The following is a 26,613-nucleotide window of genomic DNA, read 5'->3' as shown; positions in this document are numbered from 1 at the left end:
TTTCAAAAAGCTTTCAACAAGATACTTCACCAACGGCTCCTGAGTAAGCTTAGCAGTCATGGAATAAGAGGAAAGGTCCTCTTGTGGATCAGGAAACAGAAAGCAAAGAGTAGAAATAAATGGACAGTTCTCCTAACGGAGGGATGTAGGAAGTGGAGTCTCCCAAGGATTTGGATTGGGACCTGTGATTTTTAACTTGTTCATAAATGAACTAGAGTTGGGTGAGCAGTGAAGTGGCCACGTTTGCTGATGATATTAAATTGTTCAGGATTGTTAAAACAATAAGGGATTGTGAAGAGTTCCAAAAGGACCTTTCCAAACAGACTGAATGGGCAGGAAAATGCAATTCAGTGTAAACAAGTGTAAAGTTATGAATATTGGAGCAAAAAATCTTAATTTCATATTTACACTCATGGGGTCAGAACTGGTGGTGACTGACCAGGAACGAGACCTTGAGGTCATAGCAGATAGCTTGATGAAGATGTTGACCCAGTGTGTGGTAGCTGTGAAAAAGGTAAATTCCATGCTAGGGGTCAATAGAAAAGATATTGAAAATAAAACTGCTGATATCATAATGCTGTTATATAAATCTGCGGTGTGGCTGCATTTGGAATGATGTGTACAGTTCTGGTTGCCTCACCTCAAAAAGGCTGTAGAGCTGGAAAATGTTCAGAAAAGGGCAGCCAAAATGATCAGGGGGATAGAGCAACTCCCCTTAGAGAAAAGGTTGCAACATTTGGGACATTTTAGTTTAGAGAAAAGGCAGGTAAGAGGTGACACAACAGAAGCATATGAAATTATGCATGGCATGGAGAAAGTGGATAGAGATTTTTTCCCTCCCTTTCTTATAACATCCAGTGAAGCTGAATGTTGGAAGATTCAGGACAGACAAAAGAAAGTACTTCACACAGTCACAGCTCTGACTTCACTCATTGGCTAATAACACTGATAGGGAGGACCAGCCAGGCTGGCTTATTTCACATATATTGCTTAAAAGGGTACTGGCACATTTTGCTCCATAACTTTTTTTCTAGGAAGACTAGAGAGTTACTTTTTTAAAAAATAAAAAATAAAGCTCAGGTTTTAGGCTACCTGGTGGGGGCACCACTGAATGCCAAGTTGGTGACTGCTAAACTATGGATTAATGTGTGAAAATCAGGCCTTTGTGGAAGAGCATTTGAAAGTTTTAGCATTCTTTTAGTTTTTAGCCAGATGGGATGCCAGAGCTGCAGACCATTATGCTTCCACCAAAAAGCTCAAGGAATAAATCAGTATTAATGATTAGGCAATTTCTAATGCATTTCTAATTTTAGACAATTGGGCAGAGATTTTAAACATAGTTGGAAAAGAACATCTTGCATCTTTGTTGTTGTAAAATGATAATTTATTCAATTCATTAATCCATGAGGTTGTTTGTGTGTGATCTCTGCCTCTAGCAATCAAACAAATAGTTTAATTGCACCCTCAAAAGGACTTGGGAAGAACCTGCAAACCTTAGTATAGTTAATATGGTGACAAAATGAAGATAAGGACAGGGCTCCTGTACCTTTTAATAGTAATGCAGTAGATAATTTTTAAAGGTACAGCTCATCAAATAAGATGATAAAAGGAACACATGCATGTTGCTTCTTCTGCACAGCTATTATAGATATAGGAGCCCTATCCTGCTTTGTATCTGGTCATTCTATTCATTAATCAGGCCTTTAGGGTGGTTAGTATTATTGATATGATGATGACTTAAAAAGCAGCATTATATTTGCTTTTTGTGGTTAGCAAATCTATTTGTAACCCAAAATGAAGAATTTATGCAAATGCTTGCATAAGTTTCCACCAGTCCCAAACGGGGACTCTGGCAAGGAAGCGAAACCCTCTTACAACCTGCACCATCATGGTAGCTTGCAAAGGGAGAGAGTTGCTGGCCTTCAATGCCAGGTCTGCACATGGCTAGAAAGTAGAACCAGTACAGCTGTTTCCTGTCTCCTCAGTTTCAGTAACTTGTTGCTTAGGTATAGGCTAAGCTGCCCTCTGACTCTCTGCTGAACCACAGATCCATTTATTGGCCCACTTCCTTCCTATCCTGATCACCTGTCAGGTAGACACCTTTTGCCTCCTGACTGCCAGCCATGACTGCAGTTATATGATTTATAAAAGTAAATAACAGAATTGCCTCCAAAAGAGAAAAATTGATTTTAATCAGTGTTCTATTTTAACAAGCTAGCTTCCAGTTTCTCAGAAGCCATTTATGCAGGAAAGTAAAGGAAGTCACAGGCTGTACAGTGTGTCTACATCCGATTCTATAGGGTTTGACTATGGATAACTGCAAAAGAAGGAGCATGGAGCCTTCTTCCTGAACTTCTAATTAGACATTCATGGGATTAAAGTGAATGGATGTACCTTGGTAAGAATTAATCATGAAGGCACATGGGGCCACCATCTTGCTGAAGCTGAGCAGGTCTGGGTATGCCTGGATGGGAGACTACCTTGGAAAAACTTGAAATGGGTTAGGGTTCCTTGATGAAAGAAAGGAGGGATATAAATTTCAGAATATCTTTTTTTTAAAAATTGATCATGACATATCAAGACAACTTCAGTGGTAAGCAGTTGATTCATCCAGCAGCTGCTTTATAGTGATTATGTTTTTTTAAAAAACACCACAACCTACTGGGAATTATTCTCAGCCCCACTGGAATATGTGCTTTGCACAGATCCTTTTCTGTTGTTTTTTAAGATGGATGAATGTTGCTGCTAAAAATTTCTATCTGTTAGGGTCAACCCACACATTATGCAGAGACAAATCAGAGTTTTGTCTGAGTGTGTACACACAGTAGGGAGCTTTAGCCGATCATGGCTCCCTTGTGAACCCACATCTAGGGTGAACATGTTTGCTGCTTTCACACTTATACTTAAAAACATCTCAAATGTAGAGCTATGAAATGTAATGTGTGCAAGTGGCCCTTAGCCAAACTTGTGTGCCCATATACCCTCCCTTGTTTCAGTAAGATGTAGATTCAACAAGCAACCATGGCTAGTGCCCTAAAATTTATGTTTTGGGCTGTGCATACATGTTGTGTTTTTATGTGTACACCTAAAATATTGTGCAGGCACCAGCTGTTGCTCTTTCATGCTCTTCAGCAAATACCGGGTGTTGCCATATTAAGATCTGAGACACTGAGCTCTATCAGTGTCTGGCTTCCAGTTATCAGAGATGGAGGACTAGACTAGAGGTGTGATCCAAGAAGAAGATCCTCATGTTCTTAAGACCAGTCTGGACTTGATGTTTCTAAAGTGGTCTATTTAATATTATGTTTTCAGTACAGCAAAGTGCAGCAAAAAAAAAAAACCCTTGGAAACCTGCCTGGAAATAAAGAGATCTAGCATTTGCATTTCATAATATGCCTTACCAAACAGCATGAGTTGTACTTCATTTCATGCTAAGCTGTTCAAACAAAATAGAGGGCAAGTCCACTCATGTCTCGGACTGTATTCTCTGAGTATACATTAAAAAAAAAATGCCCAAGGCTGAACTTTGTTCATAGGAGTGGTCATATTAAGATATGTTTGTGCTGCCTTTTTCTTAAATTTCTCCTTTTCCTTTGTTTTTATGGGAAATAGTTTTGTTTCATACTCTCCACTTCTCTAAGTAGTGGGAAGTTGTACAGTAGCGTTACAGGATCAGTTTGGAGATTTAAGCTCCATTGACCACAGTGGGACGCACCTTTGAGTAGCAGGAATAGGATTGCACTGTTAGGATGGGTTTTGCAGCATGTGTTGATTTACATGCATACAAGCTGAGAGTGGGAAGAGAAGCGAGCATACAAATGGGCAATGCTAGTCTTTAAAGCAGTATTATTCCCTCAAAACCAATAGCACACCCTGACTACAAGATTGCTTCATGTCAGCTAGCTACAAAACCTGGGCTTCTTTTCCTGCCTTTGTCTAGATTTTTGTTTTTTGCAACATCTATTTTATAAATACACAGACAGAATTGACAGAGGGGAGGTAGCCAGGCAGGCAGGCAGTGCTAGTCCTGCAGAACATCAATATTTACAACTAGTTCTGGGAGCCAGAAACCTCTTCACAACCTTCTGTATCCAGCTACAAAACTCAGAACTGCTTCTTCTTCCTCTGGCTACACCCAAAGCTGTCTACTTTACTCATCCCACACTCAGATTGGGCAAGGTCAGTTCCATAGTCCCATCCTACATTATTTACCACTCCTACGGGCAGGCCTTGGTTATTCATTAATTGAAGAAATTTCCTCCAGAATAACATTTGTCAGTGTCAGGAGAAAAAGTTTTAGTATTTTAAATAGAGCGAAGTTTTATTACACTTAAACATTGATAACAATACTTGAAATCTTTGTAAACACAATGATTTACATTTTGCTTTGTGCAATTTCCTCTTTTGATTTGCAGGGTAACTCAGGCTATATCTCCTCTTGCCACAGAATATCACTTTATGCAGGGTTCACTCCTTTGAGAAAAAATGCCCACAGCCCACAAATGGACTCCATAAATTAACACCTTTATTTCAGTTCCTATATTTCGAACACTGAAATACAAAATAAAAAATCTATATTAGTAATGTTAAGGTTGAGCCTGGTTCAAACACACATGGCTATCATTTGATTTCTGTATTCAGCCACTGATGACTCTCACAAGTGAACTGGCTCAAGTGAACAACAAAACCTGGTCTAGGCAGCAGTGATGGCTTGGGTATAGCCAGTGAGATTTTTGATTTTAACTCTTCCTCTGCCCCCCCACCCCGGACCCACCAGTGCCATATCACAATCTGATTCTGAAGCTCCCTCAGGAGAGAGCTGCTGCTTGATAAATGTGAATTCAAAGTCCCTTGGGACATGAAAAACCAATTGTGCTGTTTGGATTGCAGGCCATTGTGTTTGAGGTAATGTGAAGTGATACTTAAAGTCTATCTGCGGTGCATGATCTATGATGGCTCATTCACAAGTGCAAGTCATGATTACTGTGCATGTGTAGACCAGCCTGTAGCCTTTTCTTTTCTAATTTTTGTTTTTAACAAGAGAGGATGTCTATTATTTATTTATTTATTTATTTTGTTGCATTTATATACCGCCCATAGCAAGTAGCTCTCAGGGCGGTAAACAGAATAGGATAAAATACATACATCATAATAATAAAATCACAAACATATAAGACACAATGAAAACAAAATACAATTAAACAAAATATAAGATGATAAAAGGATTAGTATTACAAGATTAAAAAAAAAAATTGAAATGATTAAAATGCCTGGGAGCATAAGAAGGTCTTTACCTGGCGCCGGAAAGATAATAATGTAGGCGCCAGGTGTACCTATTCGGGGAGGCTATTCCACAACTCGGGGGCCACCACAGAAAAGGCCCTAGATCTAGTAACCACCCTCCGGGCTTCACGATGGGTTGGTACCCGGAGAAGGGCCTTAGATGCTGAACGAAGTGAGTGGGTAGGTTCATAGCGGGAGAGGCATTACACCAGGTATTGCAGTCCCATGCCATGTAAGGCTTTATAGGTCATAACCAGCACCTTGAATCTCACCCGGAAGCAAATAGGTAGCCAGTGCAGGCGAGAGCCAGAACAGGAGTTATGTGCGAAGACCGACTGGTCCTCGTGAATAGTCTAGCTGCCGCATTCTGCACTAGCTGAAGCTTCCGAACTGTCTTCAAGGGCAGCCCTATGTAGAGCGCATTACAGTAATCCAATCTCGAAGTTACCAGAGCATGAACAATTGAGGCGAGGTCGTCGCCATCCAGATAGGGGCGTAGTTGGGCTACCATACGGAGATGGTAAAACGCGTTCCGTGCCACCGAGGCCACTTGAGCCTCAAGAGACAAGGAAGGGTCAAAAAGGACCCCCAAACTACGGACCTGTTCTTTCAGGGGGAGTGTAACCCCATCCAGAACAGGATGCACATCCACCATCTGAGCGGGGAAGGCATTCCCCAATAGTGTCTCAGTCTTGTCTGGATTGAGTCTCAGTTTATTAGCTCTCATCCAGTCCATTATCGCGGTCAGGCAACGGTTCAGCACATCAACAGACTCACCTGAAGAAGATGAAAAGGAGAAATAGAGTTGCATGTCATCAGCATACTGATGACAACGCACTCCAAAACTCCTGATGACCGCACCCAGTGGCTTCATGTAGATGTTAAAAAGCATGAGGGACAAAACCGATCCCTGAGGGACTCCACAATGGAGAGTCCAGGGTGTCGAGTAATGTTCCCCAAGCACTACCTTCTGGCGACAATCCGCGAAGTAGGAGCGGAGCCACTGCCAAGCAGTACCCCCAACTCCCAACTCCGCGAGTCTCCCCAGAAGGATACCATAGTCGATGGTATCAAACGCCACTGAGAGATCAAGGAGAATCAACAAAGTCACACTCCCCCTGTCCCTGTCCCGACAAAGGTCATCATACAGGGTGACCAAGGCTGTTTCAGTGCCGAAACCGGGCCTAAAACCGGATTGAAACGGATCCAGATAATCGGTTTCATCCAAGAGCACCTGGAGCTGGTTAGCAACCACCCGCTCCAAAACTTTGCCCAAAAAGGGGACATTCGCCACCGGTCTGTAGTTGTTCAAATTATCTGGGTCCAGGGAAGGTTTCTTTAAAAGAGGTCTCACTATTGCCTCCTTGGGGCTACTAGGGACCACTCCCTCTCTCAAGGAGGCATTAACCACTTCCTTGGCCCAGCCGGTGGTTCCAGCCCTGCTAGCTTTCACTAGCCAAGATGGGCAAGGATCCAGAACAGATGTGGTTGCCCGGACCATTCCAAGCACCTTGTCCACTTCCTCGAGCTGCACCAACTGAAACTCATCCAATAATAAAGGACATGGCCGTGCTCCGGACACTTCACTGGATTCATCTGTCACAACGTCGGAGTCTAAGTCCCTACGGATGCAAGCAATCTTATTTTGAAAGTGTCCAGCAATTTCGTTGCAGCGGGCTTCAGATGTTTCTATAATATCGTGAGGGCCAGAGTGTAAAAGCCCCCGCACAACTTTAAAAAGCTCCGCTTTCATACACTTTAGAAAACATAAGGGAAAAGTAGATTAATTTTCTAGAATACATTCAACATGTTGCTGATACTGAATTGTATTCAGTGTTGCTGTTCTGCTCGTGTAACAGACTTCCACTACAGAACTTCTCCCTCCTCACCTACAGCCCCCTGGAGCAAAATGACCCTCTGGAGCAGATTTGGGGGAGGGCATGGGTAATGATGAGGAAAGGGAGTCCTATTGTGCAAATGGAACGCTGCTCACCCAACTTTGGATATAACCCACTCTAACTTAAAAATCATTTCCACATGTTGTTAATGCACTTTTCAAAATTAGTTGCCACCTCATTAATAAATTCAATTTACAAAAATAAATAAATGGTGACAGTTGCTTCATATATATACATATATGAAAAAATCAATCTGACCATTACTGCAAAATTTCATATGTTTACTATTCATTTCTTTATGTTTGGTTTTGGTAATTTCCAGTATTTAGTAAAAACAAGCAGCTGTTATCATATATAACTAGTCTGTGTTCTTTTCATATTAAATCTTCTGTGTAGGCTAAAAGAAAGAGCAACAGTTCAAGCTTAAAATTTTCATCTTCTTCCAATATACTTTTGCATGTGAGCAAGCCCACCACATATGGCAGAAGTTTCCTTGACTTTTTCAAGATTTCCAGCAACAAGAAATATAGCTCTTAGTGTTTTTAGTTGTTGCTACTGCTTTATACTGTATATGTTCATGCTTTACGTAAGATAGGCCAGATTCCAGCATAAGAAGTTTCTTCCTTGGGAAAATATCAATGGAAAAATAAATGTAATATTATCTTGTATGAATTCAAAAGCTTCTAGGAAAACAGTATGTCAGAATGCAAAATAAACATGAATTTTTCATTCTCTGATCTAATACTTCTCAGATGTATTTCCCTTGGGAAGAGAACCTGCCACAGCTGAAGTCTGGATTTAAACTGCAATGCAAATATTAAATCTAACCCCTTGAAAAATCTAACCCCTTGAATTTTTCCTCTCACTAAACTGTTTCAAAATGTATAGATGATAGTTTGGAAAGCTACGTGTCACAGAGTTAAGCATAAACTCGAAACTGTTTATAGCTGTTGAGTGCTGCTTAACTTGAGCCAATAAAACTATGTGAACACAGTTTGGAAAATAACAAGTTGAGCCCCAGGGCTGGTGGAGCATAAAACAGGTATCAGCTAGCAAAACAAAGCAGTTCCGTGTACTCTCACCAAACCACACAGCTAGAGATTACAGTTCAACAGAGCGAACTTTCTGTCACTGACCATGCCACTTTTTACATTTGTTTCAGAACATGAGACCCTGAAACATGAGGTAAGTGTACTTTTTGAGGTTTGAACTGACATTTATTTTGTGTGGGATCTAAAATGTTTCATTTTTTGTGTATGTATCTGTGTTAGCATAATAGAGACTCCCTCCTCCCTTCCCCCTACCATCAGTATTGTGATCACTAAAGGATTTTATACTTATACTCCTGAAAAATTGGATTAAAAAAATAGTAAAAGGGCTCAGTCTGCTCAATATTAAGAACTTTCAAGTCCCATTGATTTCTGTGAGTATAGTGCACAATTCTCATTTTTAAAAAAGCAAGGAGATCTGAATGTGCTAAACCTTAGTTGGATCGTGCCCTACATTTTAGGGGGTGTGTGTTTTTTCTTCAAATTTCTTCAGATTTTCATGGTGTAGTAAAACCAAGTAATTGTTCAAGATGATGGGCCACCATGTGATTTAGCAAAAGAATTACAAGTGGTCTAAATTTTTGGTTAACTTACTGATGTTGGAATGAAGCACAGGTACAAACTTCAGCAGTTCTCAGTCTATGTGCTAGCAAAATGTGCAGCCAAATGCTGACTTGTGAAACTGAATCCTTTGTCATAGGATTCCTTGACAAATCTTTTAACATTGTGACAGAACGGTAATGGTAGATGGGCACATGTTCAACGAGATGACGATAACCTCAAAATACTTATTATCATGGTGCATTTATAGAAATTATCTCAAGGTTATTTTTTTCTTGGCTCTGGAAAACAACAGTGCATTTCTTCTCTTGTATCTTTTTATACTGCTTTGAAATGTGAGGCTAAGTTAAACATGAATAATGAAAAGGCTACTTGGGGTGTATTACTTAACTGTTCCTTGTTTCATATCTTGCTGTGATTAAGAGCAATGCTTACAATTTTTGTAGTATACTTCATTTACATTTGGAAGGGACTTTATGTCATTTGGGATCTTAAGGCTTGATTAAACACGTGGATTTACCCTTAAGCAACATTTGCCATACATTCCTCAGGATGAGGCAACCCAGGGAATTTACTCGGAATTGACAATTAATCCCTGAGCAAATAAAGTTGGTTCTCAAGAAGTCTTTAGACATAGTAGGGGAATTAGAAAGACACTTTCCCTCCCTCCCTGCCTTGCCTTTTATGCTCCGTTCTCCATGGAGCAGTGCTGTTCATCGAGGGGTGATTCCACTGATGCACAAAAATGAAAAAAGTACATTTGGCAAAATAGATGAACAATGTTGAGATTGCCAGGATGGCTACCATTGGGAGTTTCCATGTCCTGGAAATCTCTTGTGTGAACCAGCCAGTTAATAATTAATAAACAATAAAGGCCATAAAAGTATGAGTCAGTTGGCATTGGGGCACTCAGCTCTACACCTTTATGGTACTTTGACTGAAGTTCAGACCGATGTGGTGTCTGTATGCTTAAATGGTTACATACTCATTTTTGTTCAGGAATACAACTGGTTAGTAGAGTCTGCCCAACTATTTTATGGTTTCAGTCTAGAGGCTAAGCATGTGTGAGAGCAAGATTGCTCTGTGTTTCCTGAGGAGGTTGTATAATCTTAGAAGTACAGCTTGCAGAACTCCAAGAAGCAGGGAGAAGTTCACTGCAGTATAATTGTTGTATATATTGTACTTGCAGGGGTTACGTGCCCGGCCACCTGTGCAGCCGTGGGCAAGTTGCACAGTCCCAAGGAGCCCAGTTGCCCCCCAGCTGGCAGTTGTGGACAAGGAAGGGACTGGCTTATGCAGCTGTGGCAAGATGAGCAGGCCCTAGCCAGCTGGGGAGGACTAGCCTCAGAGGGAGGCAATGGTAACCCCCCCGTCTGAATTCTGCTTACCATAAAATCCCTATTCATAGGGTAGCCATAAGTCAGGATCGACTTGAAGGCAGTCCATTTCCATTTTTACCAGAGTCATTAGGTCATGTGATGTTGAGGCTATTGAATGTTCCTTCTTTTAGAGCAGTGGTTCCCAAACCTCCCCCCCGATCAATTGCTGATGAACTTATTAGACTACTTAATGATTTTTCTGCCTGTTGTAACAATTGTACAGTGCTGTGCTAGGTCCTGTATGTATGAGTTTTAATTATATTTTATTGCTTCTTTTCTGTCTTAGGTTGTATTTTATTGCATCACATTTTGCATTCCACAGAATTCAAATGGCAATACAATAAAACACAATATAAGAATTAAAAGCAACAAAAATATATTTAAAAATCAATATAAATGTTTACTGTGGACATGCTGTGAACCACCTGAATCAAGTTTGTGGACCACTGGTGGTCCATGGACCATAGTTTGGGAATCTCTGTTTTAGAGCATTTCCACTCCATAGAAGAGGCACTGATGGAGGCAGCCTGACCATTATGCAGGCTAAGCTGGGCCTCCTCAAGCAGTAGAGTTTGTATATTTTAGTGCATTTTTAAGTGGTTGAGAATGTAAATTGTACATCCTAACTCTTAACAGGCATTAGAGGTGCAAGTGTGGAAAATAAGTAGAAAAAGGAGAGGGTAACTATTTTTACTTGCATTTGGATTTTCTGCCTTAGGCACCAGAATGTTTTAGGCTATCTCTGGGCCTTGCAGTTTACAACACTACTCTTTAATTGTTATTTTTAGGAAGTTACTTGTTATGTAAGTATGTTTAAAAATGTTCTAAAAATATGAAGATTATAGCTTATCCTCTTTGGTTTAATATGTTTGGCTGAATGTGTCTTGATTCCAGTGCACACGTTCCATGGCATTGTCTGAGATAAAAAAACAAACCATATAGCAACTGTAGATGGGCTAGCTGCAATTCTGTTTGAAAGCTAACACTAGCTTAGATGGATAGATTTTGCCTAATTATAAAATGATCTACTTTTCCCTTCCTCCCAACCTTACTTTGGAGGTTAATATAATTATTTAAAAATAATTTTCTTCCATGAATGGCTTTTACAGAATTATCTCATGTAGCATGCAAAATAATCAGGGCCCCTATTCTTTCTCAAAATTGCAGCTCATTTCTTCCACTCTACCAAGGACTTAAAAGTGAAGTTGAAATTACTTTTTATTATAATTGCATTTACAACAGCTTCCTGTGCTTTTATGTGGTCAGTTAGAGTTTCACTGTAAATGAAAATTGGAGCTTTTGAAGCCCCCCTTTTAAGGGGAAAATGGTTTTAGCTGTATGTGAATTAGGAAACTGTACACATTTTTAGTGAGATCATGGGCAGCACAAATGTGCAGAGTAGGTTTTGTGGAGTAATAGGTGCCTACTTCTTAAGACACAGACACATAACCTGTTCTTCAGCTACATCAGTGGTTCTTAATCTTTTTTGGATCATGGACCCCTTTGAGAATTTGACTAAAGCTATGGTCCCAAATAAATAAATAAAGCAAGCAAACAAGGATTGGAAATGGGGTGGGGTTTTTTGCACCTGCTTTACGGACCCCCTGAAGCCCACAGGCTAAGAACCCCTGATCTACATCATCTCTGCGAATACCTTGTAATGATGGGTAGTCCCTCTGAGGGATGGGAAAATCACCCTTTAAGAAAGTGGTGAGCTTTGCCTGTAATTACTGTTCCACACTTTTACACATTTTATCTATGATACCTTGGAAAAAATGTTAGAAACAACAGGGTTTTTTTTGTATCAGCTGCTCCTGCCATGCACCATGGTGAAACAACCTGTTTTAGGCAATACCATTATAAGGAATACATGAGAAGAGGAGCTAGTGTCTTAATGGTGTAGTGCTGGCCCAAGGTGGGGGGAGTGGGGAGGCATCATTTGGCTTCCACTTAAGGCAGCACAATGGTTTGAGGCCTTACTTGAAGTCAAAGAAGCAACTGCTTAGAGAACTGTCAAAACTACAAGCATGAATAATATTTGAGAGTGGAGACTAATTGGATAGGAATGTTTTTTAGAACAAGTCTCTAACTTGTGCTTTTCAAATACACAGAAACGACCAAATGGACTTCGAAAGATCCCCAGGCATATGGATCCAGGTTTGTGTTGCTCTTTTTCATCATTAAAACTTTTGAGTTGGTACTGGAGAGTTAACCGTTGGAGCTCATTATCAGATGTTATTTATACCATCTCTTTCCTTCTGGGGGTTGGAACATCTGAGTGCTGCCAGTTCAAGAACCTGATCCACAAGCCATCTCTGTGACAGTACTGAGATGCAACCTGGCATGCAAGCTGACCTTATTAGTCTGTTGTATTATTGTTCCACAGGCCTGGCAAGATTAAAATATCCTACTCCATATCATTTATAAAGCCATTTGTATGCCGCCCTTCTGGGCATAGCCCACTCAGAGTGGCTCACAGCATCATAAATCAGTACATACAAAAAATAGAACACATAACAACATCAATAGTTAACCTAAACAGTTTACAAACATCAAAATAAATTACCACTCAACCAACAAAACCATCTGGACTAAGGTAACCAATTCTGAGAAAACATCCTTTAAGAGAAAGTGGTCTGAAAGAGACAGGTTTTTAGGCCCTTTAGCAGGGTTGAGGCCACGGGTACCTCTGTGTAATAGTTTCTTACTAAAATAAAGTTGCATATACTGTTGTTGTAGCACTTTCCTGTATGTAGCAGCTGCTGTATAACTTGGACCAGTGAGGACCGCCTTCAGCTCTGCATCTGATACACCACAGCTGGCACAGGGTTTCCTCGACTCTCTAATGGTGTCTGGCTGTCAGTGCAGTGCCACCAGCTGTGGTGCTGCCATAGTGGAAATCTTGTTTCCAGTTCTAGTCATTTCTACAACAAGCACTGACTTTCAGGATTGGGACTTTTTAGTTTTGCTGAATTCTACTGTCTGGATTCAAATGAGCTGTGAGGCTGCTAATTGCTTTCCTGACCGTGTTTTCAAGGGTAGGATCATATGACTGTCATATGATTGACTGAACTCCTGGGGTGTGTGTGTGTTTTGCTGCTTTGTTTTCACAAGTAGTGCTCTTAAACTTTGTTTACATACCTAGAAGCCTCTGGGCTTTTGATAACTCCTCGCCCACCTTATGCTGCTTAAACAGAGCAGTTGTAACCTTGAAACCTAATCTTGCAAGACACTGTGTTCTCAGCAGTTGTTGTTTTTCGTAGAGGATGAAGGTAACAGGTATTTTGAGGCAGGAGACCCCAAACAGAATGTTCTTTGGTTTGTGTGTTCTTAACATAAATCATTCGATATGGTTTAGAATTTGGTATGGTTGAAATTGGCAAGAACGTATGTGGCTATACACACTGATAATTTTACTAAGAAAGCTGATTCTTTGGTTGGTATGTTGTGTTTTCATACTCTGGTTCCTCCTGCTTTGCCATGCAATGGTGAGAGGAGGCTTTTCCATAGGGGGAGGGTGTTTAGCCTTTTCCATCTACAACTCTCTCTCCCACCCCTCACCTGCAAGCAGCCTTCCCTTCATCCAGGGTTTTAGGGCCAAATTTCTATCTAAGAAGCAGTGCTGGGATTTAGAAATGTGCTTTGACCAATTAGCATGTAGTTCTGGACCTTTGACTAAATAAAATTACATAAGAGTTCTTTCTCTTAAATGCTGCAAATATTTTTTTCCTCACAACAATATTTTACAGTATTTGTGTAAGGATGTCTTTTTTGTCCTTTTTACGAGTTCTTTCTCACAGTTTAATTATAAGGGATTCAGAGACAAGATAAATGAATGAGGAGTTAATATTTCTAACTGTAGCAACTTGAGAATTTTCATTTAACTTGAAAATAGGCTGGCGAATCTAGAACCAAGCACTTGGAAAAATCTTCTCATGGGCAGGAAAAAGACACGTATAGTTGTATTGCTGCTGTACCTACTGCTCAGTTACATGAGGGCTGGAATGCAAATGGTTAAATTGTCTTGATTAACTACTTGTCTTAAAAACCCGCCAACAACTTACCTTATAGGACATTTTGGAAAAGATATTGATGTTGCTTGTGGCCCAAGTGTTGCCTTATTATATTGGATATACTTTTCCATTATGAAGAGGCCTAAATGTATAGCATAGAAGCTAAATGTATTAAGAACTTGAGAAACAGAAATGGTATCCAGTATCATCTCAATAAGACTTTGCTGGCTGCTGTTTTCTGGGGGCCTAATTCAGGAATTGGCAATAGGTTCTGGCTGGCAGGCCAGATACTGGGCTCTCCTACGCCCAGCAAGCCAGTTGGACAAACAGGTGGGACTTCCCACCTACCAGTCACCTGACATCAGGTGACCCATCTTCAAAAGAAAGAATTGGGACCACGCTCTATGATCAGGAGCTCTTGAGTGAAATCATTTCTAGTGGGTCTTGCACTTGGCACCAAATTTAGAAGGTGTCAAATACAAGCTTCTCTTGCCAAGGAACAACTGGGAGCATACTTTAAAGCTCTTGATTGTTCCTTTGCAGCTGTGTCTTTAGTTACCCCACACCTGATGCTGCAGATGTTGTCAGCTGTGGGGCAGGTGGGTGTGACTTGGAGAAAATGGTCTTGTGGGCCAAGTTAGCATGCCTGTCGGGGCTGGAGTTCATCCCTGCTGGTCTAACTGGGTAAGATGACAGAGTTCCGCCCTCTTTAAAATTTAGCAAAGAGCAGCTATTTGTCCCCTGGTTTGCATCAAGCCTGTGACCCTGGGTAAGGGAAGGTTTAACATGTAGCTTTCCCTTAGTAGGGTACATAGCAGCTGGTGAGATTTTCATCCAGAATAGAGGGAAGCATTATCCTCCAGTGCTGCAGTCCCAATCCAGATCCCTTGTTCAACCACTTGGTTTTTACTGTATGTCTGGGTGTGGTCTTTCTTCCAAAATGAGATAATGGAAAGCTGTTACTCTTGCGGGTTTGTTTTCTCCACCTCTGGAAACCTAGATCCTTAGATTTTCCTTATGTTTCTGTTGTATGTTTGGCAATGTCTGATTGGGGGGGATTTATAGTGTGCTCATGCTGCAATTTGGCATGTCAGTGAGAGAGAAGAGGATAGGGTGGGTTAGGTAAGGAAGCAGAATAAACTAAGAAAGGGGAAAGGACTTTAGAAAGTTCCCATTTCCCCCCAGCCCTTGGAATTCTGGATGCCTTATCGTCACTTGCTTAGCTGATTCTACTGAATGATAGGTTGGTCTCTCACACACATACCAAAAAAAGCAACTAAACTCCAGAATTCACAGGTCCAGGGGAAAGGAGCCCACCTGACATGTATTACTGAAACCTGGCTGGATGATGCAGTGAGCAATGTTTTGGCTCAGCACTAGATTCTCAGCCCATTGTGAAGGTTGGGGAGGAAGGTAAAGTGGCCGTGTTCTGCAAAGATACAATTTGCTTGCCAGGCAGACTGCTTCAGTCAAATGCATTGTACATGGCACTGGGCTCCATTACGTCCTCCACTAGAGAACATGATTTTCCTATTAATTCATGCACATCAAGACTGAGCTTGCCCCTTCAGAAGCCGCTTTATGCCTCACAATCTGAGAGGCCATTTTTAAAAATTGTTTGATGCCAAGAAAGTAATAACTCTTAGCCCAACTTGTGCTTCTGGGCACAACGGGAATCTGACTGCACAGGTCTGTGCCAATAATTATTCACATGGAACACGTGTAGTTCCAGAATTTGTTTTTACAGCTGCCATTATCCTTATGATTCATGCAGGTTAAGTCTCTCAACACTTCCATTGCTGAATTGTCTCATGAAGTTTGTAAAACAACAACTTTAAACCAAAGCAAAGAGTTAGACTACCTCCCATAATCGTATTGAGCCTTGCAGGTTAGAAGTTATGTTTTGCACCTCTAATGATTGCAACTAGATTCTAAACTAGATGACTCAGCAACTGCAGTTAACCACCTTTGTGGTTTCCTTATCTGATATGCTTATGTTCCATCAAATCTCTTGTTCATTTAAACTTTTGCAGTTATGCCAGCTATACTGCCTCTCCTCAAAATAATGTATTAACTGTCAGTTGTAGGACAAGAACCAGCATGCCTCTTGCCTCCAACCAACTGTTTAAAATCTAAGTATTAGTAAATGGCCAAATGTTCTGTCTTTTGGCTTGGTTAAAGCAATGGTCTAGTTTAGTCCAGTAGCCTGTCTGCAACAGTGGACAGATCCAGAAATTTCAAAGCCATCTTGTTAATGTAATTGTAAATTTTTGTTTCCATTTGATTTTCTTAAGCTTCTAGCACTGTAGAATTTGGAAACTGGCAGCCCATTGCCACATAGACTTACTTTTGCCAAAGCCCAATGCTGTCAATGAAACACATTGTGATAAATTTTGAAGGGCACCGTTTGCTCCAAGTTGGCAATGGGGCAAACTGAAGGTGGGAACAGCAGCAGAATTTTTCTCTTGTTAGATGCAGATGAGTCTTCCAGTACCATATTACCTGTTCTGACCGATTTCTTTTGGGACACTTTCTTGCTGCATTGGTTCATGTATAGTTCTATTTTCTGAACTGGTGATGCTGCCTGATATCCTTCAGGTTCAGGGCCTGCTGTGGGTATGAGTGCTTACAAAATGAGTTTCCTATAAGAACAGAAATTGGTATTTTCTCTTTTACAGATCAGCCTTGTCCTGTTTTCCTCAAAGTAGATTTCAGTTGTTCTGATAGTATCTGCTTCTAAAGCTGCAAGAGTAGGTTTGAGAATCACACCCCCCCTTTTTTTTAGACTAGAGCTTGATCTAGTTCCTGCTTCTGGTGGCAATGAGCTTTGCAGATCAGTTCTGTGTTGTGTTAAACTAACGCATACCCCCCCAACAAATCCCAATTCATCTTAAGCATCAAGTGGGAGAATAGGTGAAGGCAGTCTGTTGTCTGAATAGTGTAGCGTGACTTCTTAAACTGTTGCCTCAGTTGTAGGTGGGAAGATACCATTTAGTCTTTGCTTCAGGCAGTAAAATGTCTTAGGCCAACACTGAAGATATTTTATTGTGGACATTTATTTTAACATTTATGCTCCAAAAGCCCCCAGAGGATGTGACAAAACCATTATTATTTTTGGACTGAAATGTCTTGATATTTTTAGACTCTCCCACCTTCTAAACCTAGAATGGCACATTCTAGAAAGAACTGTATTGCATGATTATGTTGAATATGTAAATCAGTCCTTATGTTAGACACAAGGGAGAGAGACTTGCACAAGGCTATCAGTGGCCTTCATTGAATCTGCGCCTCCACTTCACTATAGAACCCCTGCATTAGACTTGCGCCTTACAATAATTTTCATAAGTAACCACAGCTATTTTTTTTAATTATTGGGTACCATCCATATCATGCACTCATACTAATTTAACAGTCATAGCTCCCCCCCAAAAAATCCTGGGAACTGTAGCTTGTTAAAGGTGTTGAGAGTTGTTAGGAAACCCCTCACAGACCTACAGTTCCCAGCACTCTTGATAAGCTATGACTGTTAAAGTAGTATAAAAGTGCTTCAACTGTGTGGTGTGGATACGATCTCAAACTCTTTCTCAGAAGCCTAACCAAGAGACAAATCACCGAAGTAGGGATGTTGTTATTGTTGTTACTATTATTTACATAATAATAGAATTTTAACATAAAGCAAAAGGGAGTATCCCTCCCCCAAGGTGACTCACTCATTTAATTCAATAATGATTTACTGCTGCTTCAAAGTACTTCTCACACAGAGACTTATGAAGCTTTGTAAAATTACTAAAGGCTACATGATCGTATCTCTTATTGGGGAAAAATATCACTTAGGTAACTTGCTGAAGGAACTTCGTAGAGTTGCTGCTGTGTTCTGTCCTAGAGCAGGAGTGAGCGACTGGATTTGGCCGGTGGGCCAGATTTTGATGTCCCCCAATCCCCATGAGCCACTTTGACAGTTGGGCAGCCCCCTCACTTATCAATCACCTGAGGTCACAGTGGATGTCAGGTGAAGTGTTGTCCTTTGCAAAGCCAGCTTGAATTCAGGCCAGTCTGCAAGGAATATGTTACTTTACCTGCATAGTTTGATTTCAAATCACACAGGCAAAGGAGGGGTTTCCCTGTGAGGCTTACTGTAAATGTAAACCCCAGTCAGCTGATCTGCAATTACAGCAAAGACACTCTTTGGGCAGGATTCAGCTGCACTGCAGGATTCCCTTGCTCTTAGTGCCAATCAGCTAATTTAACACCTACAACCTTGCTTGCCAAAGAACAGTTGGGAGTGCACTTTAAGGCTGCCAATTGCTCCTTTGCAACCATGTCTTTTATTATTATTATTATTATTATTATTATTATTATTATTATTATTATTATTATTATTATTTTATTATTATTATTATTATTATTATTATTATTAGTTTATTTATACTCCGCCTTTTGGCCAAAGGCTCTCAAGGTGGCTTACAAAAAACACAAATATAAAATACAATATAAAAATGCATCAATAAAACAATACAAAATACAATCTGCAGAAGTTAAATAACAATACACATAGTAGCTCTTAATGCTGGCTTTATCTGTGGTACAAGTAACTGCATTTTCTGTGTTAAATTCCAGTCTCCTCAAAGCCAGCTGAATTGCATTTGCAACCAGGTCTATAGTTTCATATGATTGTTGTTGGGAGGGGAATGTCCTGATTTTCTTGGGCATCCAGCTACCCCAGCGAGGCGACAGAGGGCAACCCCACTGTCCTCCGGGGACTCCAGGGGTGCCTTGCATGGAACCTCCTCCTCCTCTGCTGCCGCCGCCGCTGCCCACATCACTCCCCGCTTTAGGCAGCATCTGAGTCTAGCTGGGCAGAGTGAAGTCAGCAAACTCAGACTCGGACCTTGGACTCAGCCCTGGGTGTTGGCGCCCAGCAACTCGGCCTCCTCCACGTCCCGGAAAGTCAGCGCCCGAGGGCTGGGTCCGTATGCCTCCACACCCATGATGGTAATAATGGCGGCGGCGACTCACCCTGACGCAAGGACCTCACAGCCTTCTTCTGAGGAAGGGCTGACCTCTTGCAGCGCAGCTCCCAGCCGGTGTTGATGTCCAGCACCCTAGAAACCTGTTCCTGATGATGGGGGGGCGGCCGGTCCAGCGGGGGCTCATCTCCTCCATGGGGCCAGCTGGCGCAGCTGTTCGTTTATGCATCCAGTCTTTGCATATCAAAAAATGATGCCTGTAACCTTTTCTGTGTGTGTAACTGCATTTCTCCTTCCCATAGCCTGACATAGGCTTAGCTAGGAAGGAAAACCTTTCCATTCTTTGCCTACTTCATGTGATGTTAGGTGTGAATCAGATGGTTGTAGTTTGAGGAAAGTGGCCTTGAGGGCCAAATTAGGATCCTGGTCAGATAGGGTTGGCTGGAGTAATGTGTAGGGTCTTCATTGCAAGCAAGCATATTCTCCATCTAAGGTTTTCCAGAATTCACCCTCTCTTCCTAAATCAGGTTCCATTCACTTGTATGAGGAACAATTAAGATCTGTCCTGAGTTATCTCTCTCCTATCTCTTCAGCATCTCTGGGGCTTTCCCAACTTGCTTCAAAACTGCATTTGTTTCCCCAATTCTTAAAAAGCCATCTTTGAATCCATATCCTTTCTATCATCCAGTTTCTGTTCCCCAATGTCTCTCCAAATGTGTTGTCACGTTGTTATCTTTGTTTTCTGATTGTCTTCACTGTCCATATCTGCCTGGCTTTCATGAATGCCAGACCACCAAGAGTCCTTGCTTCAGTTTTGCTAAATTTCCAGGCACTTCCTCTGTTCTTCTCTTGAAACTGTATTTTGTTTCTACACTGTTCAGTGTTTTGACTTTCTCTCTTCTTTACACACCTTAGTGACCTTTTGTGATCTGATAAGGGTGCTCTTCTCCATTTCTTCTATCTGCCAGGGTTCCAAGATCTTGGCCCTGGGTTCTCTTTTTCTTAATCTCTGCAGAGAGGCAGTCTTTGCACCCCAGACAATGATATTGAACTATGAAGGACTGTGAACTAAAAGTATAATAGATCCTGGGAGCAATGCAAGTGTCTCCAGGCCCTAAGCCTGAGGCTGGAAGCCCTCCCCGACACCGCTCTCTCCCTCACACTGACGGTAAGTTTGGGAAAGTGGGGCTAGTGGCTGGGGGACTCCGGGCCCAATTTGGAATGGGCTTCAGAGCGTTTCCATTGGGGAGAGTTCTTCTGAACTCCCTAGTTCTGAAATTCTCCACCGTGACCACTTAACACATGCACCATTTTTAATGGGCTCCCTGTTTCAGGTTGGGTTTAATGCCTATGTAATTCTTTCCATGAAGTTAAGCAGGTTTGCACAAGACACTCCTGGATGTAGGAAACTTGCTGCAAACCTCTATGGACATGATTCTGATCTCCTTGGGAAAAGAGTGAGATACAAATGTAATGATAAATGAAAATGAGTCAGGAGAGAGATTGAATATCATTGGCTTTGTTCATGAAACCACAGTATCAAGATCCACAGATATAAATTAACTTTCATAAAGAATCTCCTACAAATATAATCAAGAATTTTGTATATATATATGAAACTGTTTTGTGTTTTTGTTGATGATGTATTTATTGTTAAATTGCTTTGATATGTTTCATATGAAGCAATTCAGAAATGGAAATAAATAAATAAGGGTATCCTAGTGCAAGTATGCTTGTTCTCCACACTGACTCTGTAGGGAAATCCACATGCCTTCAAGAATAGGAACCAGGGACTGCTCCTTGGTTGGGAGGCAAAGTCCAATGATTTGAAGGTTTCTTCTTCAAGGCAAGGAGCTTGTCTGTCTCCTGCCCTCCCAGATTGGCTTGGAAGAACCCCTCAACCCTAGATCTACTCCCATTCACAAAGATTTCTGAAACATCCTCTTTGAGTCATAGAGAACAGAAATGCTCTGTAAGTAATTTTATTTTCCATGGATAAAATTAAAGGGCTTGATGTCTAGCATAGGCACACTTTTATGTTATTCAGTCACATTTAATGTTTTTTTATTAATCTTTAATGTGAGCCACTGAATTTAACAGTAACTTCATCTCAGACACAAGAATCCTTGCCTCATTCTTTTCAATTTCTTAGGTTATTATTTAACTTAATGAGTGGGCCATTTTGGAATAGCTCCCCCTACCCAAGGCAGTTGGAGGTCAACCTGCATGCCCGGCACTGCTGATGAATATTATTTGGATTGAGTTTGACAGAAACAGATTGTTGTGATATGTTATGATGTGAGCAAAGGCCTTGTGGAGGTAGCACTCCAAACAAAATTACACAAGATAAACATCTTCATAGCTGTACTTAGGAAAAGTACAATTCACAATTGAGTCCTTAAACTAGACTACTGCGGTGCATTCTCACATGGGTCTGCCCTTGATAATAAATGGTTTAGAATGTTCAGCTAGTTTTATTCTCAAAACCAGTTTGTCTGACCTGACAAGGTACACATCACAATGCTTAATCTTCTGTTTGTATTGGATCAATTTAGAGGCTGTTGGTTAATTAAAGGCTTGATGAAAGGCATTTCATCAATTTGTGAGACATCGTAATTGCAATTGTAATAATTTTATTAACAAGTTATTAAATGTAACTATCAAAAAAGCTCCCAATCTGCACACAAAATAAAGTTGCTGTGAGTGAACATAAAGGCTTTTTAGTGAAGGCTTATATTGTGGAGATGTCATTATTTTTAAAAAGTGTACTGTCATGCTTTTGCTACTCCACTATGAAGTATTAAAATATTAATGATACATTGTTGAAGGTAATGAATAAATATCCATTGTTGTTTTTTTAATTGTATGTTCCTATCAGCCGTCAGCATCTACATTAGCAATTTGAGTGATGGTGGTTTGGAATCTCCAAATCACAGAGGCTGATAAGTATTCTATAAAGTATTATGTTCTCTTATTTCCTACTTGAAGTCTGCAAAAGGCAGGGCTCTGGAAAGGGAAGAGTCCTTTATTTATCCAGGAAGGGGAAGTACCAAACCATATTGGGGAGAAGCAGGAATTATCAGAGTGAGTAAACAAAATATGAATCAGAATATTACAGGAACACGTTTATTGATTGGAAATAATGTGGATTTAGGTGGTAGGTGTCTTGGTGGATGTTGTGTTAAGAATTTTTTTTAAAATGTAAATGTACTGCCTTCAAGTCGATTCTGACTTATGGTGACCCTATGAATAGGGTTTTCGTGAGGCCGAGAGTTAGTGACTGGCTCAAGGTCACCCAGTGAACTTCATGGCTATGTGGGGATTCGAACCCTGGTCTCCCAGGTTGTAGTCCATCACCTTAACCACTACACCACACTGTTAGCATTGTATAAATCAAGGGAATAGAAGTGTAAATATTTATCAGTTGGGGCATTAGAAGATTCCATACTCATGGAAGTAAGCTATATGTTTATACAAAGACAGCTACTCAGTGCAACTTCAGTATAAAATTGTTTGCTAGATGAGCATTAAATAAAAAAAGCAATGCTTTAAACTGTTAAATTATTGTAATCCATCCTGGAACCTTAGGGTGAAGGGCAGATAATAAAATAATAATAATGATAATAATGATGATGATAATTTTAAAGCAAAAACATGTTCAGCTTAGTTTGCTCGTCCAAGACTTGAGCTGGTTGATTGTGAGGTTGCCCAACTTAATGTGAAAGTTCAAGTTAAAATCAGTGGGAGTTATTTCCACATAATGTGTTTGTAACTGGAGAACAGGTCAAGCTATAGACAGTTTTCAGATAGGACATGCCTACTCAGCATTTTTACTGACAATATTCAGTTGTGTACTGATGTTCGAAGATGGTCAGTGACTGGTATCATTATAATGTATTCAGTTCTAATAAACAGTCCCCCTCCCCCTTTCTCTGGATGCCTGATCTTTTCCATGTTTAATCTAGTTGTGTGTGTGATTTCTTCCTGTTTGTATCACCAACAGTAGTTAAATCTGTTCTGGCCAAATGCTCTGTTAAGCGAAGCCCTCTAGGGACTTTTCACGATTTTATACCCAAAGGGGGAAATGACAATATTATTTATTAATTTATTTAAATTGTTTATATCCCGTCCTTCTATTCTACAATAGGGCACTCAGGGCGGCCCACAATAAAATCATTCACAATAAAAACACAAAAAACATTAAAATAGATAAAAATACATAAAATACAGTTGAGAAATATAGGGGAGTGATATTGGAAGGGACTAAAAAAATAAAACTAAAAAAGAGGGGGGAATAAAATAAGTTTCAGGCTCTGCGATCCCCTTCCAAAGGCTCTCCAGAACAAGATGGTTGTCAGGAGTTTCCCGAAAACCATCAGGGAGGGAGCACGCAGAGCTTGGAAAAGTTAGTTTTTTGAACTACAACTCCCATCAGCCCCAGCCAGCATGGCCACTGGATTGGGCTGATGGGAGTTGTAGTTCAAAAAAGTAACTTTTCCAAGCTCTGGGGAGCAGAGTGGGCTTCTTGGGTTATGGAATCCAAAGCTTGGGGGCCTTGGCTGAAAAGGCTGTCTCCTGCATGCCTGCCAGTCTGACATCTTTCATTCCACGCATGCTGAGGAGACCAGAGGCAGATGACCTTAATTCATGGGCAGGTACGCATGGGTATAAGCTGTCTCTCAGGTAAATTGGTCCAAGACAATTTGTTTATTTATTTATATCCCACCCTTCCTCCCAGCAGGAGCCCATTTAGGGCTTTAAAGTCATAACTAGTAAATATTGCTAATAGAATAAGAAGCGCAATTTTAAAAAATGCTATACAAAAAAAGCAGTATTTGTTCTTTTTCTTTTCAACCACAATAAAATAGACACATTTTAATCAGGGAACTAGCTCTGAAAGATATCCAAGTACTAACCATTTTTGTAGAAAGGAAAACATGATGTTCTTCATTGACAGCTGGGCAGTTCCATACAATGGGTTGTCTCTCAAGCTCCAGATGCTTAGTTCTGCTTTTGCAAAAAGACTTCTGTTTCCTCTCCTCCCTCTGCACATCACCAAAGTCTGCTCTACAGGGTCCCCCTACCCTATGGAGCTGATTTTGTGTGTGCGTGATCCTTTATCCAAGCAAGCAAGAGGCATTATCAGAGTTCAAGGACACATTTCAGCAAGGCAAAATCATCCAAGGAGCGAGCAGGGGCAGTATTTGTTGAAGTCTGGGTAGTGGGGTGTGGCTAGGGTTGCCATATTGCCCGGTTAGCCGGGTTTTACCCAGATTATTTGCATGCCACCCGGCGCCCGTTTAGCCCCTTAGGTGGCCCGGATTCTCAGCTTTAATTTTAAAAAAAAGTTTCTAGGTGGTCTGGTTCTCGAGATATACATAAAAAAGTCAGCCGGCCCCCCTATTGTTAAATCTTTCTTTAAACAGTACTGTATAGCACTTCGTAGCTTTAACCCCGCCCATTCAGGATTGCAGCCAATCAGTGAAGCCAGGGTTGTGTTTCAGTTTCATTGACCTGAGGCAGTGTCTAGAAAACATCATTGCAATGCCAGAAAATTGTGGTTCTCCCCCCCCCCGTTTATCTGAAAATCTCATAAATTGGGTAAGGGTAAGTATATACATTTCAGTTTTCCCCCCCTCTTGAAGAGGCTTATCAGTACTTTGAAGAGGACCAGATATTTATTTTCTTTCTGAGCCCAGGACTGGGTCTTTCATGATGCCCAGTTGGGGGGGGGGCAGGAGAGTAGTCGATAAAACAGACATCCTGGCATTGGTAATCTAATTAGCAAGGTATGTGTGGGGTTGTTGCACACTTCCAGGCCCAGTTTCATTTTGAGTAGGGAGGTGGAACCTGTGTAGATGTGGTTGATCAAAGGGAGAAGAAATTTTGAGTTAAGCAAAGCTCTGCTTTTATAAAACCTAAGAAACATACAAATACTTTGAATGTCTGAGTGCCTGCACCAGTGGAATACTGGAGGAACTTGTAAAACTTGCTGCAACAGTATTTAGAACTGAGCATGTGGCGTGAAAGACTCCTTTTCCTAACATTTTGGCTTCTTGTTTTTCTCCACCCACCACATCTCTGAAATATATTGTATATGTAATGGTTAACCGTACTGCTGCCCTGACTTACTTTATGTTTATTGCTATTTTGTGTTTTTATTATGTTTTTATATTGATTGTACATTTTTATTGTTTTTATTATATTTGTAAGTTGTCCTGAGCTCTGTTTTAACAGCAGAAGGGCAGGATATAAATCCTCTTAATCAATCAATAAATATTCCATAGTGTTGGAAACTAGAGTCTAGGCATTTAAGGCTGAAAATGTTGCTTTTTAAAAAAATATTTCTCACATCTTTCCCCAGTTTTTAGTGGTAATTCCTAGGTGCAAAAACAAAACAACTGGACAATCCAAATATTAATACACAAATAATTTGCATAAATATGAAAATAATATGCAAATAATTTGCATAATATGCATGATATGCAAATTAGCCTGCCCAGATTTGTGGAACTGGAATATGGCAACCCTAGGTGTGGCTGGGGAGGGAGTATGGCTTGGGGAAAGTACTGAGTGCCAGATAGAGAGGCCTGAAAGGCCGCATTTTGTCCCCAGGCCTGAGGTTCTCCATCCTTGCTCTCTAGAGGTGGTTGGGCTCCAACTCCTAGTGGTCTTAGCCAGCATGGCCAGTGGTAAGGGATAATGGGAGTTGCAGTCCAGCAACATCAGAAAGGCCACAGGTTCCATCCCTTTACACTGGTAATTTTTTTGGCATTGCTATTAGATTTAGAGCTGTCCCGTGCATTCCATTTGTTAAGATTTACCTTGTCGGCTGTGTTTAAAAAGACAAATAATTGGTACCTTAATGTTTAAAGTCCATTATATTAGGTGTGTTCATCAATCCAGTTTTAGATGAATATTAGTTAACATTTTCAAAACAGACACACGTAAAATAAACCTGATTGCCTGTGTAATCAATAACTAAGAACATCCTAAATCCCAAACAGCAAATAGCTTATCATTTATCTTGTGGGTAAAAGTTTCCTCATTATACTTACCTAGTTATTCTGATTAGATTTATGGTGAAGAATAGCTCCAAATCTCCCTTGCCTTGTGCATTGTAACCTTTCACCCTCTGCCAGTTACAGCTTTATTATCTATGACATTCAGCAAACCTTTGCCCAGTCTTTCCATCTTTCCTGTATTTTGTGAAATTAGGTCAGCAGTCTTCAATGTAGGTAAATAAAACATGATCTTATATAGTATGGCTATGTCATAGGTACTTCTTCATGAACTTGTGCCAACTCATGAACAGTAGATTAATGTATTTTTTTAAGTTCAAACCGTACTTGGAAATAGGAATAGATAAATGTGCCTATTTCTAGTCTGTAATTTTCACGGTTTTCCTTCCATTCCATTCCCACATATTTAAAAATAATAATCAAAAACATGCATTTAAATAT

At 40.6% G+C, this 26,613-nt stretch overlaps 1 protein-coding gene across 4 annotated transcripts in view; it reads left to right on the top strand.

Moving 5' to 3' along the window:
• Positions 1-26,613, top strand: part of VAV3 (vav guanine nucleotide exchange factor 3) — a 259,303-nt gene that overhangs the window by 171,243 nt on the left and 61,447 nt on the right. For all 4 annotated transcript variants that reach the window (XM_061633875.1, XM_061633876.1, XM_061633877.1 and 1 more), the window contains 2 exons: positions 8,344-8,366; positions 12,282-12,327. In XM_061633875.1, coding sequence (XP_061489859.1) covers positions 8,344-8,366; positions 12,282-12,327 — 69 coding nt within the window. The remainder of the gene's footprint in view (positions 1-8,343; positions 8,367-12,281; positions 12,328-26,613) is intronic.

This window comes from Rhineura floridana, chromosome 6 (genome assembly GCF_030035675.1).
Source record: "Rhineura floridana isolate rRhiFlo1 chromosome 6, rRhiFlo1.hap2, whole genome shotgun sequence".
NCBI classification, from domain to species: Eukaryota; Metazoa; Chordata; class Lepidosauria; order Squamata; family Rhineuridae; genus Rhineura; species Rhineura floridana.
Note: the sequence above shows the minus strand (reverse complement) of the source record. Positions and strands in the feature narration are given on the sequence as shown.